Source organism: Amborella trichopoda, chromosome 5 (genome assembly GCF_054954075.1).
Source record: "Amborella trichopoda isolate Santa Cruz 75 chromosome 5, AtrichopodaSantaCruz75HAP2 v2.0, whole genome shotgun sequence".
In the NCBI taxonomy this organism is placed as follows: Eukaryota; Viridiplantae; Streptophyta; class Magnoliopsida; order Amborellales; family Amborellaceae; genus Amborella; species Amborella trichopoda.
Genome location: NC_142340.1, coordinates 31,337,038 through 31,355,681, shown reverse-complemented (window position 1 = coordinate 31,355,681; position 18,644 = coordinate 31,337,038). Strand labels below are relative to the sequence as shown.

At 38.4% G+C, this 18,644-nt stretch overlaps 1 protein-coding gene across 1 annotated transcript; it reads right to left on the bottom strand.

Annotated features, from left to right (window-relative positions):
• Positions 1 to 2,844: 2,844 nt before the first annotated feature.
• LOC18431778 (Protein phosphatase 2A regulatory B subunit family protein) lies at positions 2,845 to 14,890 on the bottom strand. The gene is made up of 2 exons (XM_006841814.4): positions 13,278 to 14,890; positions 2,845 to 3,516 (listed from the first exon to the last, which is right to left on the bottom strand). Exons 1-2 carry the CDS (start codon positions 14,379 to 14,381, stop codon positions 3,151 to 3,153), a joined length of 1,470 nt encoding a protein of 489 aa, XP_006841877.1. The 5' UTR covers positions 14,382 to 14,890; the 3' UTR covers positions 2,845 to 3,150.
• Positions 14,891 to 18,644: the final 3,754 nt, after the last annotated feature.

Genomic DNA, 18,644 nt, shown 5'->3' with positions numbered 1-18,644 from the left:
GATATTGGTAGTGTTAAATTGTTCAATTCTCATGAGTAGTTCGATAAGTTTCCCAACTTACTAATGAGCATTGCCCTGCTTCATGACACGCTCATGATTCATTACAAAACTTTGGAACCAAGTTGCAATCATGTGAAGCACTGGTTCCATATATGAAGCGAAAAACAAATAGCAATATTGTTTTTCAAAAAACTACAAATAATCCTCAAGATTAAACTTTCTATGTAAGTTATCTCCAACCAAATTTTTTTTGTCACTTTTTTTTCCCTAAAATATATTTTTCTAGTAAATACCCCCAAGTAAAAAAAGGTACATATTTTTTGGATGAAAATACCTTTTTTCATACATAAAAATTTAATTTTGGCCGGACATTCATGTGGGCTTACATGGGCTGCCGGACCGCTCTTTGACACTGCCAAGCCCTGTTAAACTAAAAAATATGCTGGACCGCTCTTTGACATTGCCAGACAGCACTTTGGGTCTGTTGTTGGGCCGCATGGGCCAGTGGCTAGACCGCATAGGCATGTGGCTGGACCGCATAGGCCTGTTGCTGGACCGCTCTTTGGCAGTGCCAGATCAACATGGGCCCATTGTCAAACCGTTCTTTGTCAATGCTAGATCGCCACTTGTACTGGCAATTGCCATTGTTATCTACCTGACCAACATTACACTGCCGGACCGCCTTTTGTGGGAAAGAGGAGAAAGAGGTGTGGGTAAAAACAAGGGACGATAATTTAGACCATTTTTTTATTTTTTTTGTGTTGGGGGTATTTGCTAAGAAAGTATTATTTGAGATAAAAGTGAAAAAAAAAGTTTTTTCGGGGCAACTTACATAGAAAGCCTAGTCTCAAGCATTATTCGTAATTAAACTTGAGATCTAGTTTTTTTTTTTTTTTTTTGGTGAGTCAGTGGGGAGAGGGACCCTACCCTTGGGGTTTTGGGTCTAATCCAGGCTGTTCTTGGGTTTTGGGTCTAATCCAGGCTGTTCTTGGGTTTTGGGGTGGGCCCGGGCCCAGGCCACAAGAGTAGGTACTATTCACCTGGCCGGCCCAGAATGCCCTGCAATATTTTGGCCAGGCCCAGCCCATTTAGAAGCCCTTTAAAAAAAAATCTTCACTCTTCAAAGTTCAAACTCTTCTTGTTTATATTAAAGCAAAAAAATTAAAAATAAATAGATGTTAAAATATTTTTAGAAAATTTAATTTCTTTTTCTTTTTTTAAAAATCCAATCTCTCACTCTCCAAAAACCCAATCTCTCTTTCTCTCTCTAAAAAAACCTCATGCGGACTTGACATCATCCCCACCTTTCCTCCAATATATGACAGAGTACCTCGTGAGAGCGGTAGAGACCTTTTTGTTTCTTTGTTTCCAGTCGTTTTGGCCGGGCGGCATACTATTCTACTACTACCCGATAGATGCTGCTGCCAAACAACGCACTACAGATATGAAGTTATTTTTGGTCAACCCTAACCTTTTAATTACCTTACTGAAAGCTGTTGACAAAGGTGCTCGGATCATTCCCACCCCCCCTTGATACACCCATTCGGCCGGCGGACCTTTGGATAGACAATTTAAGGCCTTTTTCCCTTCAGACTACCTACGGACCAAACAACCATATCATGCTTTCCCTACTCAGACTATCATTGAGTCCGGAAGAATGCGAGACAACCAATGTTGTCTATCCCGCCGCCGTTATAAATATCAAAAGCTGCAATATATTGACTATAAGGGGAGAAACCCAATCTCTCTATCTCTAAACCCATTCTCTCTTTAAAAAAACCCAATCTATGTCTCTCTAAAAACTCATTCTCTCTAAAAACCCAATTTATCTCTCTCTAAAAATCCAATCTCTCTAACAACCTTAATTGGATCTCTCTCAAAACCCATTCTCTTATTTTAGAAACCCTTTTCTTTCTAAAAACCTAATCTCTCTCTAAAAACCCAATCTCTCACCCTAAAAACCCATTCTTTCTCTAAAAACCCTTTCTCTCACTCTAGAAATCCAATCTCTCTCTGAAAACCCACTCTTAGAAACCTAATATCTGTTTCTTCCTAAAACCTCATTCTCTCTGAGGAAAAAAAAGCATGGCTCAACGAGTGAGATAAAAAAAAAAGAAAAAAAGAAAAAAAAAAGAAGAAAAAAACAGGGGGTTCTTAATGGCCCCCCTGCCCAGCCCCAGCCAATAGAACCTTTTCGGGCTGGACCGGGGTGGGCCAGGCTTTCCACGTACACTTTTCAGTCCGGGCCAGAGTAGTTCTGAGCTTTACCAGGCCTCAGGCATGGCCCAGTAGCAGCCCTAGTGGTAGTACTGCCAAACTCGCTTCTCACCAAAAGGACCGTCCAAATCCCTACTGATCTACCAAAAACAAAAAAAAAATGCCCTAAGTACTTAAGATCGATCACCATGTTCATTTTCATCAATGGTAGTTCCTGTGTACGTTTAAGAATGTGACATCAACATGTATATGTGATTTATGTGAGCTAGTTTACAGGAGCTAGTTCCAAGGGTCATTGAAGATTATTGCCTGGAGCACCGAACTCCAAGAAATGACCCAAATAAGGCACCACGAGTTCTCTAATTATCAAACAATAATTCATGGGAGCAACAAATTTGCTGCAGATTATACTGGTGATTCTGCAATTGCGGCCCCAAATCCAATTCCATTTCCCTAGTGTGTGCGTGCATGCATATGGCATACACCTGGGTGCACGTATGCGCCACAGAGCCCGCACTAACCTTAAGCTTATCCAGCTCAGAGGAAAAGCCCTCACTATGCGCTACCAGGAAAATCACATCTGTTTCACCATTTTATCAGTGTTACCCATATAGGAAACAAACCACAAGCAAAAACCCGTCTCAGGAAATACATTATAGAAGCTCAACAGGTTCAAGCCTAAATACAGTGACGACCTTGATGAAGTAACGATACAACTTCTACAGACACAAGCTACACTAATTGCCCAGAAAGTGACAAGTTCCCTCTCACTATGGCTAATTATAGTTACAGTTACATGATGGTATTACAAGAGACCAGTATGAGGCTACACTAATTAGAAAGAAAGAGCCTCTTGGTCTTTCCGACACTAATCCATGAGACGGTAGAGATTACAAGTAATTTATAAGAAAGAGAAATATCCAGTTAATTGAACTAGCACAGGGGGGTGCAAATGATTAGAGGGGTTACCAAAACAGCTGTGTTTTTAGCAGGGTCAGAAGGCCCAGATTTGGCAGCTGCCTCTAAGCGTTCCCATGTTAGCCTACGCTTCTCCTCCACCCCTTTAGCCTTTGCTTCTTCCTCCTCATAATTAGACTGGAACATTTGGAAAAGCTCCTCATCCATCTCAGAGAACATCTTCCTTACATTTAGAGTGAGATTGAGAACAGCCTGGTTCCAATGGCTTCTTGTGTTCCTTTCAAGTGCCTGGTAGACAAGAGTTAGGATAACTTGCCGGTTCTGAGCAATTAAGCTGACGATGTGCTCATTGTTCCACAAGAAAAGAGCTCGCTCAGCCACCTACAATGCAAAGGTATATAGGCACATCAGCAAGCCATACAGACTCATGTAAATTGAAATTGAGAAGAGAAACTATGAAAATGATGGTCATGGTCACCAGTTTCAGAAAAAAAGGCACCTTTGACCTCATCTTCTTAGAAGGAACTTCTGATTTATCTTCTTGAAAGAGACTTCCGATTCAAAGAATCTCTCTCTCTCTCTCTCTCTCTCTCTCTCTCACACACACACACACACACACACACATACACACGCACGCATGCATGCACAAAAGGACCCCATGCGACCAAAAACTCAAATTTTTGGGTCAATGAGAGTTCAAACAGATCCTGTTGGGCAAGAGAATGGTAGTCTCTTTTTACTTTACTGTTGTCTAGAACTAGTACGCATTGTACCACCATCCAATCTAGAGTCATGTTTCTTCATATCTGATGGCACTTTTGTGGCATTCTTTTCTCTTTTTGTATGGATGGGGAACACAGACATGAGTGCTGTGGAGAATATACAAGGTAGCGGACCTGAGGTCTATGGATAATATGCCCCAACAACTACCTTTAAAGGTCATTGCTTAAAACAGGTGCATTTTGCAGTTTACATTGATGAAGAAGGCAATTTTTACATTCATTGACACATGAAGCAAGGACACAAGACAAGATAATTCAGTCTAATACACATAACCCAATCTTAAGTCATAATAAAATCTGGCAGAAAGAGTTCAAGAATGCCATTGACATGTTTCCACATGAGCTAGAAACACAAACCCCAAATAATAACAGGTAAAACAGTCAATGAGTTTGTTCACTACTCAGGTAAACAGCTTGTAGGCAGATACTGCATTTCCGAGTCAGGTAAACTTGTCTGTTGTAAATCACACTAACCCCATATTATATATCACCATTTCTGAGTCAGGTAGATTCTCCATTTCTGAGTCAGGTAGATGCACCATTTCTGAGTCGGGTAGAAAGGCAGATGCTGCATTTCTGAGTCAGGCAAACTTGGTCTCTTCCACATCTGTTGTAAATCACACTAACCCCATATTATGTATCACCATTTTCCACATTCCACCAACATCCCAGAGTCTTGAATATTAACAGATTTCACTATTTTGTCAAAATTGGGCTAAACAAATAAACACATAATGTTCAAAGGGCCAATGGAGCGCAGATGTTCCTCAGTGGTTGCTGCATTTCTGAACCAGGTAAGCAGATAGTCTCTTCCATATCTGATGTGAATCACATTAACAATACCGACAGCCCAGTTCCTTGAGTATTGATAGATTTCATTATTTTGCGAAAAGCAGGCTAAAGAAATAAATAGCGTAATGTCCAAGGGCGAATGGAGCACAGATGTTCCTCAGCCTACTACCAAGCTAAGGTTGTGTAGAATGTATGAGATATACATGAATCAGAGAACAAAAGTACCCGCACATCTAATAATAGCAACACGTGGTAAATAACACCATGAGCATGGATAATTTTCATTATCTTGTGAAATTTCCAATATTAATTACCCACTCATATGCAGTGTTTTTCCTTCATTTAAAACATATGCTATGGTTATGAAACATCCTTATGGAAAGCTCTCTCAAGAAACCCCCTAAAAATGCCGAAGACCTAACAAGCAGAAATTAATTTGGCAACAAGAATCATGCAATCATCAGTGATCATCCACCTGTTTATACGTATTTTGACATACCCGTCCTGTGCGAATAACAGAGGAGACAGTTGCAACTGTGGCTCTCAGACACCGAGTACGCCTGAAAAGCCATGGAAGCATGTGCGTAATAACGCCCATATTTTTAAGAGCCCCTGCATGACATCATCTCAGCCCTCACGAAGAGCACAAGAGTGGCCCCTAATACCTTGAGGATATCCCACAAATTTCAGCCCCGATCGGGCGAGGATGAAAGGAGATATGAGGAAAGTGAGATAAAGGAGTATCGTACTTCGTAGGTGTACGGATGAACAATATAGTAAAACTCCTAGAAATCGACCTCAGATGGCCTCCGGACCATCGCAGGTGAGTTCAAAACGTCGAAAAACCCCTGACCCCCGAATTTCAAGCCAAACGGACCTTTCTAGGCCCTACTTTCCAAAATTGTGTTGTTTCTATACTTTTCAAGATTTCCCAGCTTGAACCAATTTTCAAATATAGTAAAATCCTGCAACACTTCCTCAAAAATGGCCAATCTTCGCGCCCATGGATTTCTCGACCCGAAAGTTGGATTGAGCTGAAATTTGGATATGTCGTGCTCCTCGACGAACACGATCTTTTGGTATAGGGCTCACACATGATCGTTGGCCGGGTCGGAAGATATCTTAGAGAGAAGTCCGCAAGTTCTCAAGTTCATGCAAAAATCAGTTTGCATGACCTCTTCGAGCTCTAATGATAATAATTCGATATCCAACCATCGAATTGAGCTCAAACTTAGTGCATTTCGATCGTAACTTGATTATCTTTTGATTTAACATAAGAAAAGTCACGGTGGGCGTCCGGGTCGATGCCCATCCGAGGCTTGAAAGTGCGCACAATTTTAGATGTAACAGAAAATTGGTTTTCCGGCGACTTGCCAGAATCATAACTCAGTTAATCAGAGGTCTCTTCGGGCGATTTTTTATACAAAATGATCGTGTTGGGTTTCCCTTCGATTTACCTTTTTGTTCACAATGAACTCGGCATTTTCAGAGTAATCGATCGAGGAATACAATAAAAGTTTGCATCAAAACCATGAAACTCAAAACCATCAAGAACTTCATCAAATCCTCATGATTTCTTGCATATCATATATCAAAACGATCGTAGTGAGACAATCTATGTTTTTCCGGTGATAGATCGTATGTTTAGATGCTGGAGAAGCCAAAACAAAGGCCCCATGCCATGTTGGGTGGGAAGAGGCCCTTTTTGAGGGACCTATTTGTCAGTTTTGAACTTTATGCAAGATGTTTTTGCTCAATTTTTCTTTTACACGAATTTTGGTTGCATTTCTCATATTTTTCTTTTCACTAAATTCTCTTGGATTTTGAACATCCACTCTTGTTCAAAGGGGGGGGGGGGGGGGGCTCTATATAAACCACACTATTCATGAAATTAAGAGAGCCTTTTTTGCCTTGTGTTTAATGAAATTCTATTACCTTTGACCTTTGAGAAAGGGGAGAGAAATCTTTTGCAAAAGAATTCTTACCCCTAGGTTTAACCTAAGGTTAGTCACTTTCGTTAGTTTAACTTTAACCTAACCGCAACCCACTTTAGTTAAGTCTCTACACTTAACCAAGGGTTACCTACATCCTAACCAAACCATATTCCCTTAACCCAAACATCCCATACCATATTCCCTACACCACACCTTAACTTACTCCCTACCTTGCACCATAATATAATCCCTATACTCAACCAACCCATTTATCCTAGGCTAGCCTTAAGGAGGCTCTTCCAAAGCGGTGCGCCTACTGTGGATTCCTTCAAGGTGCTTCAACTATTTGCCGAGCACCTTCTCTTATTGTCTATACCCCCTAGGGGAGCTGCTGCCGGAATTCCATCGGCTTTCGGTCAACTCTCTCTCCATAACCACTCACCTACTCCTAAACCAAGCCGACCCATCACTTAGCCTTAGGAACCTTAACCCATCCAACCCTCTTTAACCCACACACCCCACTCATCCTAACCTACTTGACCTATCTAACCTAAGCCGAACCGGCCCAAACCAAACCCCAAGCCAAACCGAACTGAACCGAACCGAACCAAAGCATACGAGCACATACGACCCAAGGCAACCATAAGAGCGCGGAGACATCGACATGGTGAGAGGTGTGAGGGAGTGGGACCAAACCACATCTGCCGACGAACGTTGGAGGGCTTTCTGCAGCAATCCTATGCCAGAATCTAAGAGGACCAATCACCGGGGAGCGTCTGAATCCAACTTTTGCGTTAAGTTTTACCTCGTAATTTAATTTGTTAGTTAGCCATCACACCACACCGCACCGCACCGCACCACACGCTTTATCCACACACACACTGCATGGGCACCGGGGTCACACGTGCACACACGCATGCGAGGATGCAGGGCCAGCCGTCCACCACCCATAGGTGATGTACAAGCAATGTTATGATGATACCCAAGGAAAAAAGAGAACTTCTAAGAGTAACTTTATCTTACATACATGAAACACGAAGTTGGATGCACCAGAGATAGGACTAGAGCTACCTCCATGTAAACATGCAGGAGATGCTAAGTGAATACCCTCAATTTCGAGCAGTCTAGTGATGCTCTCATCCAAACAATCATTTGATTTATTCCACACACAACCCTGTCGTTTCATGCTCTGCACACTTACAACTCAAATTTGACAAAAATTCCATAGATAAACCTTATTTGTATAGGTTAGTTCCCTAAGTAACATTGGGCCTTCACGTTTGGGTATTTATCCAGAGATGGCTCTAAGGTTGCTTGCAAGTCTATATATCTTCGTCTGGACCCAGTTATTTTGCTGTACATGTCATGATTGCTTTCACCATTTCTGCATATACCTTTCATTAGATGGCTAATGGATTCATCATATCGATGTGCATATTTGTTGGCAAGAGCTACTCCCAAATCCCAATATAGTCTCCAAAAGCCTCCTTTTGGCTACTATATTGCCATGAATTAGATAGTCCTAGAAGCTAGTTTTCAATAAAAGAATGCGCCTAAATAGTCAGGCAACAAATTGTTCCCATTCTGGTGGGTAATAACCGCCACAATGAACGAGTACTCAACTTCAAGAAAGTGCTCCTAAATGTTCCCAGATCTTATTTCTCAAAATAAACTGTTCCCAGATCTTTAATACACGACATGCCACGCATCAGGTGGGCCGCATATCAACAAGAACATGATGGTTATTGTTTTATTTTCATCTCACTCCAAATAACATTCATAACCGCAAAAGTAAAATTACCATCATTAGGTTCTGTAACATTCATAAGAAAATACAGAAATAACAACATTCATCATTCTCCAACAAAAGCACTCCCATGACCAATAGATTTATGACTTTCTCAAGTAAAAACTCACAAACCTAAATTATTCAAACCAGGGAACAGTTATATAGTCATTGCTGCAAATTTTAAAGAAAATGGGCTTTGACTAATTGAAAGAGGTAGGAGCTAAATCATTCGTAAAGTCAGAGAGTGGATTCTAAACTAGAAATTTTTCTTGCAAATGATAAAAATAAGCAACTGTATGCACAAGGATTAAATGCTGTTGGCAACACATTATTGATTAACACAAGTAACACAAGTGCTGTATGGCGACCCATGGGAGGTTTCAAGTTAACCATCACCCAATTGGAAATTAACAAAGTATGAGACGTCGTAAGATATTAACCAATATTGATAGGCTTCCGTCCTAAATAAGAAACACAAAAGGGACAACAACTATCTACAGAAGCAAGGAAAGTAGCACATTCTCCAGTTAACGGCCTGTTTGGTATATCCCTAAGTTTCCATATTTCTGCAATCTAGCTACTTGGGAGCAGTGAAAAGGAGACAAACAACACAACTGAGAGTTGTTTAGCAGAGCTCTAAAGTTCACCCACCCATATGTTCTCGCATTCTATCTTGGAATATATATATATATATATATATATATATATATATATATATATATATATATATATAGGGTGTGGTTTCTATAAGGTTGCAACTTTAAACAATCCAATTAAGGTGCACCTCCAAATTTTATTATAATATACAAATTTGATGTAAAGCATTCTTGGATTATCTGAAAATCTATTTTTATATCTAATTATAAAATTTTAAACTCCAAAAATGGTTAAAATCAAGTAGATCTATAAACATATGGAAATCTTTAAAATAGACAGTCTAGATAATGTGTTGCAAGATGCACTATTTGTGGGATTTGGAATCTTTTCTTTTTTTCATATTCATACATCTCGATGTCGAGATGATCTATTAGAAGATTTTCAACATTCAAACAATCTTCTCCGATGGATTTTTTAGGCGCATATGTAATTCTACATTTCAAGGTTGCAACCTTATATAAACTTTTTCCATATATATATATATATATATATATATATATATATATATATACTCTCTCACACACACACACACACACACCCTTCCCCCTTCCCCCACCCAACCCCCCCTTTCCCCCCCAAAAAAAAAAAAAAAAAACAAAACCACAACATATTCACACGAATCCAAACACCCCAACTCCACATATTCACAAACCATATGATTGTCAAGCATTCTAGTCCCACATATAACATTCCTTTTTGATTCCCGGGTCACTTCTGAGGCAAATTTGTCCCTTCGCCACAATCCTGCACCCACTCCCATACTGGGTTCCCTAGACTATATACCACTCAAAAGAAGAAAAAACTAGGTCATGCCAATATAATCTGTGTGCGTGGATGCACACAAAAACATGCACCATGATTCAATGGGACCATTGAAATCATATTTTTAATTTGATTGAGTAAGCATGGGAATAGAAGCTGTAGCTACAGTTGAAAAAGGTCATCTAATTACAGACCGCAAAGAAACAGCAATGGAAATGGCAACATGGGCCGAAGCTTATAAAGCAATACTTTAGTGAGCATTCCCACTACTAATTTCTTTTTAGTCCTTGTACTTAGGAAGAAAAGATACTATCATATCCCTTCTCAATTCCTTGGTATAATCAGAGGGAAGTTCTCTACTTCACATTTCCGACTACAGCTTTCATCAAACTCAATAGGTGTTTTAGTAACTATGGTCAAAGCACTGATCTCTTGGAAGATCATAATAGGATAAGGTACAGTTCAAAGGTCTTACCAAAACTCTGGAACATTTCTCCAAAATTTATCACATAATAAATAACTATTTGTACAACACAGGATACACATTATTCAAGATAATATATCAGAAAATTGAATTCCTACATAGGCTACATTACATTTCTGACATCAAGTCTTAGAGTCAGACCCACTTTTATAGTGAATTTTTACTAGATGGTGTAATTATAAACTAGTAATTAATTCACACAAGATGACAAGATATAAACCAACCATATTAGACTAAAAATTGATCTGAAAAGAAGCATGCATTTTGTTTTTCTTTAGAAGAGTTAACTAAGAAGCATGCACTTTGTTGGTAGAAAAGATTGAGAATGGTACACACCCAGTAGGAATGAAGTGATTCGAGTACAAATGAAACTAGGCTCAGGCTAGGGATTCAGCCCCCACCCAATCCAAGTAACTCAGGCGAGTTCAAGCGAACATGCTAGAGTAGTGGAGCGGAATGAAAATGCCTTAAAAAAGGAGGAGTAATCCCAAAATGCCTTGGCTCTATGAAAACAAAATAAAGCCTCACCTCAAATCCTCGCCCATAAAGAACTTTCGGCAACGGAAGTCTCTATGATGGCTCTAAAATCAATTTCAAACACCAACAATGAAATTTGAAACTCAAAAAATAATACAGATATTGCATATCTATGAGGCAAGATCTATGAACACTTATTTTTAGGGTGAAATGAATGATCAAAGATAATTTGTTACAATATACACTATTTGTAGAGCTTGAAATCCTTTTTTTTTTTTTTTCGCAATCATAATGTTTAATCGAAAATGATTGATTTAAAGGTTTTCTAATGCTTGAATCGCAATTTTCCATAAGTTATGAGGTGAGGCTTTACTTGTTTTGACAGGGCTGCAGCCCTATCAAACCATTATATATATATATATATATATATATATATATATATATAGGAGTAATTTCATGCAACAGTTGTATAATAATATAGTGAAACAATTTTTAAAAACTGCGTTAGGGCCATTTGTTTGATCCAAATTTTCAAATATACACTCTTTTCATTCTAATGAACAATGACAAAAAAAAGAAAATTTTGAAAACACAACCTAGAAAGTGTTTTTTAAGCCCAGATGACGTAGGCCGTCAATTTTAGTGAGATGCTTTTTTTCTTTCCAAAATTTTTAGATAATTTTATTGCCATTAGATTAACAACGTTAAAAAAGAAAAAAATATTTTTGAATTCATAAAGGCCTAGATCTTAAAACTCACCGAATGGACGGTCTATATTCATTGTTGGAGGGGACTCATTTTGACCATATATAGGGTGAAAATATTTTTTTTGAAGATTAATTATTGAGATAAAGAGAGTGTGTATACAAAATTTCAGGTCATACAAACACCACAAACATGATTTTCTAGAAGTGTGGTTTCATTATATTATAATGACATGGTGACATGATATCATTTCCCTATATGTGTGTGTGTGTGTGTGTGTGTGTGTATATATATATACATTTATATATAGGGGGAGAAAGAGAGAGAGAGATGAAAACAAGGGGTTGGATTTCCACCCCTTAAAGGCAGAAAGAGATGAAGAAAAGGGAGCAGAAATCTGCCCCTCTTTTGGTTTTCTTTATCGATAATAGTACCGGAGCAAGTACTGTAACAACTTCCCTGAGTATTGTAGAACTCAGTGGAGTTCTTTTTTCCTTCTTTATTCCTTTTTTTTTTTTTGAGCAGGGGTGGTGGAGGGGGAAAGAAAGAGAGTATTCAGGAAGAGGGGGAAAGAGAGAATCTGCTGGGTAGAGAGGGATGAAAATATGGATGGACTTCCACATCCCCTTTTAGAGAGAGAAAGAGGATGAGAAATGGGGGGTGGATCCACCCCACCCCGCACAGAGAGAGCGAGAGAGAAATGATAACAGGGGGACAGATTTTTTGCCCCCTTTTATAAAGAGAGAGAGAAATGAAAATAACGGGGGGGGGGGGGGGGGGGGGTGAAATCCACCCCCTTTTATAGAGAGAGAGATAAGAAAAAGGGTGGAATTCCACTCCTTTTAGAGAGAGAGAGAAGAGAAAAGGGGTGGATTCCACCCCTTTTAGAGAGAAAGAGATGAAAAAGGGGAGCAGAAATCTGCCCTCCTTTTTGGTTTTCATTAGTAACAGTACTCGAGTAAGTACTATAGCAACTTGCCCAAGAACCGTAGAACTCAATCTGAGTAGGTTCAAGTTCTACAGTACTCAGGTGTGTTTGTACAATACTCACCCGAGTACTGTAAATGATCCAGGGCTGCCAGGTATCTAAACAAGTACTCACCTCAGCACCATGCCGAGACCAAGTAACCTGACCAAGTCTGAGTCGACTCAGCTAAGGTCTTGAATACTGGTACAAACATATTGTCTAGATAACATCATCTGATCCCATAGCTCACTGCCTAGAGCAATTTTCAATTACAAAAACTAGAACGTCCAAATGATTCACATACAACATCTCAACGCCTGCTCCACCAATTCACCATCCATTACCTCCAACAGAACAATTGCTCACAGGTCCAAAGCAAATTTCTGCTTCCCTGGTTCCCTTTTTACTTTTTAAACTTTGAAGTGTAGGGCAACATGACTGCTAAAGGATATATGTATGGCATCATGAAATCATCTTGGAAGAAGGAAGTGGATGATGCTAATTGTATCAAGCAACATAAACATATGCCATGTCAAAAGGGCAAGAAAATGTTCAATTGAAATTAAAAACATACCCAATCCATTTCGCAATGAATAACAAATCATGTAAATAGCAGAAGTTGAACTAACTATTTCTTTTTCTTAATAGCAGAAGTTGAAATAACTATTTCTTTTTCTTTTTTCTTTTTTTTTTGGAAAATCACAATTTTAACTAATAATTCGACTTGAACTTAAATATCCAGTAAATGTAAAAGATAAGACCAACAAAGATATAAGAACAGAGAGATCTTTACTTGAAAGTGGGAGCTGTTGATGCACAATGCGATTCGCCTACAAAGGGGGACCATAATCCTCTGAAACTCAACTCCATTTGTCACCTCTAAAACCTCCTCCAATTCCCCCAAAAACATCACTTCCTTTTGGCTATTAGTGGCTGGCCAGTACTTCAACAACCCCGTTATAACGGTCCCTGCTAATTTGGGCTCCTTCTCTACGAACTGAATGACACTAAATGATAACTGTTGAAGATAAGCCCCAATATTTTTAGCCTTATGAAGTGGGATCAAAGCTCTTACTAAGAACATCTTATGCTCTTCCTTTAATGGCAAAGCAAACCCACTAATTATACTCCCAAGAACCTCTAACAACTCAGCTATCCCATTATGCCTCTCTGTTTCAAAAACAAATCGATAAAATATATTACTCACTGTTTTCCTTATAAATGGCCTATGAACCATGAATTTCCCATAAATTCTATGCAAAATCTTCTTCAAGGCCTCTCTCTCTCTTGGGTCTTCAGAATCAAAGAGCTCCAGCAATCGAAACACAAAGGAATGGTCCAGGTACTTCTTCACAGCTTTTGGATCAGTGTTGGAACTGGCAACGAATTTCAATAGCAAATCATAGACAATTTGGAGATAGGGCCAAGCTGGATCCATGGCAGGCTCATCTTCGTCAATATCCATTGCTGATTGAGGTGAAAAAACAGTACTGCTTCGAATGCTAGGAGGTAACACCCTAAAAATATGAGCTGAGATCATGTTACAGAGGGCCTCCATGACTTGTTCATTGAATTTACAGGAACCCAAGTTGACAAAATCAAGGATTTCAATGAGGGTTTGGTGCCTCAATTCTTGATCAGTTTCATTGAGGGGTTGTGAATTGCTAGAGTGAGAAATTAGGGTGCAGAGATTGAGTTTACTGATGAGGAGTGACTGTTTCTCTGAAGCTGGAGCTTCTTTGAGAGAGGAGAGGGGATCAAAATTTGCAGGGAATACAGCAGAGGAAGTGCGTCGACCCGAGATGGAGGGCTCTGTGATTAGTGGGGAGGAGAAGGTGGTGGGTGAATCTGGTTTAGGGTTTTTTCTAGGGAGTTTGCTGAGGAATTGCTTAATCATAGTGGCAAGAGAGAGAATGAGAGTTGATCGTGCGCTGATATCAGATAGGAGATTGTTCTCGGTAGGTTATCGTAGATATTTATCTTCCCACACACACAAGAGAGAGAGTTGAAGGGTATGTTGATTTCAGAGAGGAGATTGTCTTTCTTTTTCCTTTTCCTCTAGAGAGAGAGAAACAATGGCTATGGCGATTTCAGATGGGAGGGTGTTGTTGTAGGGCTTTCATAGCTCCTTCCATTGTTTTGACTGAGAGCTTGATGTTGTAGGGTTCCCCTTCTTTCTCCTCCTCCTGAGAATATGTGTGTGATAGAGAGAAAGAGAGATCTGTTAGGTTTGTACTAGCAGAGAAGGGCTGGTACTTGAAGGGGTAATGGAGGAATTTCAATGGAGGAAACCCTAGGCTGAATTGTGCTGGGACGGTTCAGATGATGAAGCATGGGATTACTGGGAAAATAATTCATCTCTTCAAGATTCCTTCCTATTGCAAATTTGAGAGAGAGAGAGAGAGAGAAAGAGTGGAGTTGCAGAAAATGGTACAGAGAGTGGTGGCAGGACTTAAAAAAGGAAATATAAATAATTGAACGCTGTTTGTGCAGGTAATAAACAACCACACTGCCCATATCTTTATCTCAAATGCCTCTCTGAATCCATACACCGGACGCAGACTATGCTCCTGCGGGTGCATACGACATACTCATACGCTCTTTGGTTTGGTGGGATCATATTTCTTTTTTTTCCATTTCTCTTTCTTTTTCTTTTTTCTTCTTCTTCTTTCTTTCTTTTTTTTTTTTTTTTTTCTTTTTTCTTTTTTCTTTTTTCTTTTTTCGTTTTTTTTTTTTTTTCTTTTTTCTTTTTTCTTTTTTCGTTTTTTTTTTTTTTTTTTTTTAAGTTGAAATCTAGGCATACATTTATGATTGTTTTTACATGAGAAATTATTATTATGGGTTTCTAAAAGAACAATTGCTGTATACAGGTTGGACCATATTTCTACGGTATGCATTTTAGAGGTATAAAGCGTCTATCTTATGGATAATAGGTGGTCCATTTAAAAATAATGATAACGAGCAGTCAAAATATTTTTTAAATATAATTGTTATTTTTACATTTTAAATTTCTTTTTCCAAATTCATGATCTTTATGTTAAAAATTATATATACTCTAAATATGAAGATCAAATTATATTTAAAATGTATATTTAATGTCAAGCCTGCATTTCTACAACATGCAGGCTGCCCGCATGCTAACCGCGTCTTTTTAAAACCTCAGATATGACGTCGAAGACGCCTTCAATTTTAGGAGGTCAAGCTTTTCCAAATGACTATATGTTTGTGGCGTAAATAGAGAAGGTGCTCTTAGCTAGAGAGTCCTACTTAGCTACGTTAAATAAGAAGATTGGACCCACAAGAATAGTGATCATGAATAGAATTTTATTCTTTTATGAACAATTGCTCTCCGACTTCCCTGTCAGTTTGGTTTTTATATAAGGAAAAAATTTATATTGGGGTGAGGCTACATACACGTTTTGATCTTCAATCCAACAATCCAACACAGATCTATAATGAACCATCTGCTCTATGAATCTGATTTTGAGGCACTAGAGTCTATTAAAAGAAACTGTATGGGATATACCGCTATGTTAATACTCTTCAAAGCCGATCACAAGTTCTAATAAAAAAAAAAAAAAAGTAAGTTGTATTAGGTTGGTAGTCAACATAAAATTTTTACAAACATCTTACGTTAGCCTGGACATATGAGAACTTCTCCACACATTAAGATGGGCCGTTATTTCACGATTTGGACTAAGCTCCAACCAATAACATTTGACCAAGATACACGAACCAAGATACCTGAAAAAGCCCTAGGATTTTGACCCAAATGATTAGATTAGGTTAGTTCATACAACTAAAACTAGTTAGTTGATGTAGTGTGAATAAGACCAACTTTCTAAAGAATTCCCCTTGCCTAATCTCTTCTCTATACATTGTTTTTTTTTTTCTTTTTTGTTTGTTTGGTAGATCACATTAGGTAGCCTAAAGTGTGAATGGGATTTAACCATATGAAGGCCTTTATACCATGTAAGTTATCTTTTTCACGTGAATTTGGAATGCTCTTTGAGCGAGATCAACTCAAATTTTTTAAATATCGAGATAAATTTTTAGATTGATAGAGAGAATGTGGTTCACTCAATTTATAGATTTAGAAGCATCACAGATCTTGCAAATTTTGTCGTCTAAATCTATTGCCAATACCAGCTTTAGAATATGTTTTCTAGACCTTAAAAAGCTTCAAATTCTAGCTAATTTTCCAAAGAAAGAAAGTAAACTGAAAATTACAAAATAAATTAAAAAATTAAGGAAATAATGAATTAAATAAGGTAGGAAAAATACTACTTATCTTTGGAACCCGAAACCCGAAGTTTCGAGCTCGGCTCAAGCAGCTCTTGTTCGACCATCTCCTTTGATAAATTCCTTTTGTTGCTAGAATTACTAGAATTTTGGCTTAGATCTCTTAGATTTGGTGTTTCTAAGGTTAAAGGAGGCTTAGAGATCCTATGTATGGGTTTCCCTAAAGATTCCTAAGGAAAAGAGATGGATTTCTAGTCTTTTCCAAGCTTTTTGGGCTTTCCTATATATATTTTTACAATTTTTTATAATTACTTTGGGTTTTTAAAGTTTTCTTCTAATTTTTCCTAGCTGCCAAGGAATTTTCCACGCTTTTTCTTAATTATTTAGGCTATTTTTCTAATTTTCTAGATTTTTTAACTATTTTCTAAGGACATTTTGGTTATTTTTTGAAGCTTTTTCCAACTAATTTTCTAGGATCTTTGAGGCGTATGTATAAGTTTAGGTAAGGGTTAGAGTTCAAAATATTAGAACTGATCTCAAAGTCCCAATTTGATTAGGAATATGGCAATTTCGTCAATTTTTCATAATTATCTTGTTAAAAACCGACCTAAAATCCCTATCAAAATGGATTTCTAAAAGGTCCCCGCTGCGTCCAGGCCCATTGAGCAGCATGACACACAGCGCCTTGCGTGGCCCGGCGAGTGTTTGCGTATCGTGTGACCCGTAGAGGCTCGCATGGTGGGACTTTTTTGTCATTTAGGAATAACAATTTCCTTGAGTCCAAACTCTCCAACAATAAGTCATGTTCAAGCGATTCTTAGACCGTTGGAAAGCTCTTGGGATCTACTACAACTTGGGACTAGTTTCGAGTAGTTTTGGGAAATTTCTACTGGTCCTAAATTCACTATGATTAACTAAGGTTTGTATGGTCCTATGGACTCAAATCTAACGTTTTTAATAATTCCCATAGTTAAATTTATAAGGGGTGTCTATAGTTGCCCCTCTTTGACATTCATCTTGGATACTGGGTATATGACAAATAAGTAGATACCCGAGACATGATGGAAAGAAATGAGTGATCATCCTTTTGAATGACCACTACCCTCTAGAGAAGGAAGTATACAGATGGATATTTTTTATTCGTAAGACATTGAACTTGCACTGCATTATCTTTAAGATAGTGGCATTGAGAGATCTTTGACAATCAGTATTTGAAGTGGCAGTCAACAAGAACCGTGTTAACTCTGAGCGGTTACTTCTCCTCACTGAGGTGTTAGTAGAGTCATCTTCAGCTTTAGACATTTGCTTTTGGACCTGGTTTTCAATCGAATGAGAACTTGAATTATGAAGAAATGGTGACGATGAATTTATGGTTAATTGAACTTTTATTTGCCTTTGATTCTAAATTCTTAGGATCCAGAGGTTTAGGTTGAGGTTTTGGGAATCTATGTGGTGTTTTCTTCCTAAGGGTCTTCAGCATAGCATTAAGGATTTGGTGGCAATGGAAACATCATGTCCGAGCCATTTGAAACTCCTTCATTTTTTTGAAAATATTTTTAGAAATTTTGAAAATAGAGAGAAATTTTTTTAAACATATGCAGGGTTTCGAACTACAATTTCTCTACACGACCCCACTCGCGTCTTCTTTTCAGTCATTTTTGTGCCCACTACACCCAATTTCTTTTACTCTTTTATTGTGCTTCTTCAATTTTATATAGAGATGGTTGAACAATTAGTATGGTAGCTTAGAGGTTGTCACGTCTCACGTCGAGATGAGATGGACGACGACAAGTGCATATTTCTTCTTCCCTCTTGATTTCAATTTCATTTTCCTTCTTTTGATGTTGGATATAGCCTTTCAAGGCCTTTTGCGCAATGCCAGCAGTGTATAGAGTCACAATAGGAGTAACCAGGAATA

What these genes read in the sequence shown, in the direction of transcription:
- LOC18431778 (XM_006841814.4), bottom strand. Translation starts at nt 14,381, where the DNA reads ATGATTAAGCAATTCCTCAGCAAACTCCCTAGAAAAAACCCTAAACCA. An exon ending in TCAACAGCTCCCACTTTCAA is followed by an intron (nt 3,517 to 13,277) that starts GTAAAGATCTCT and finishes TTTGCATTGTAG; the next exon opens with GTGGCTGAGCGAGCTCTTTT.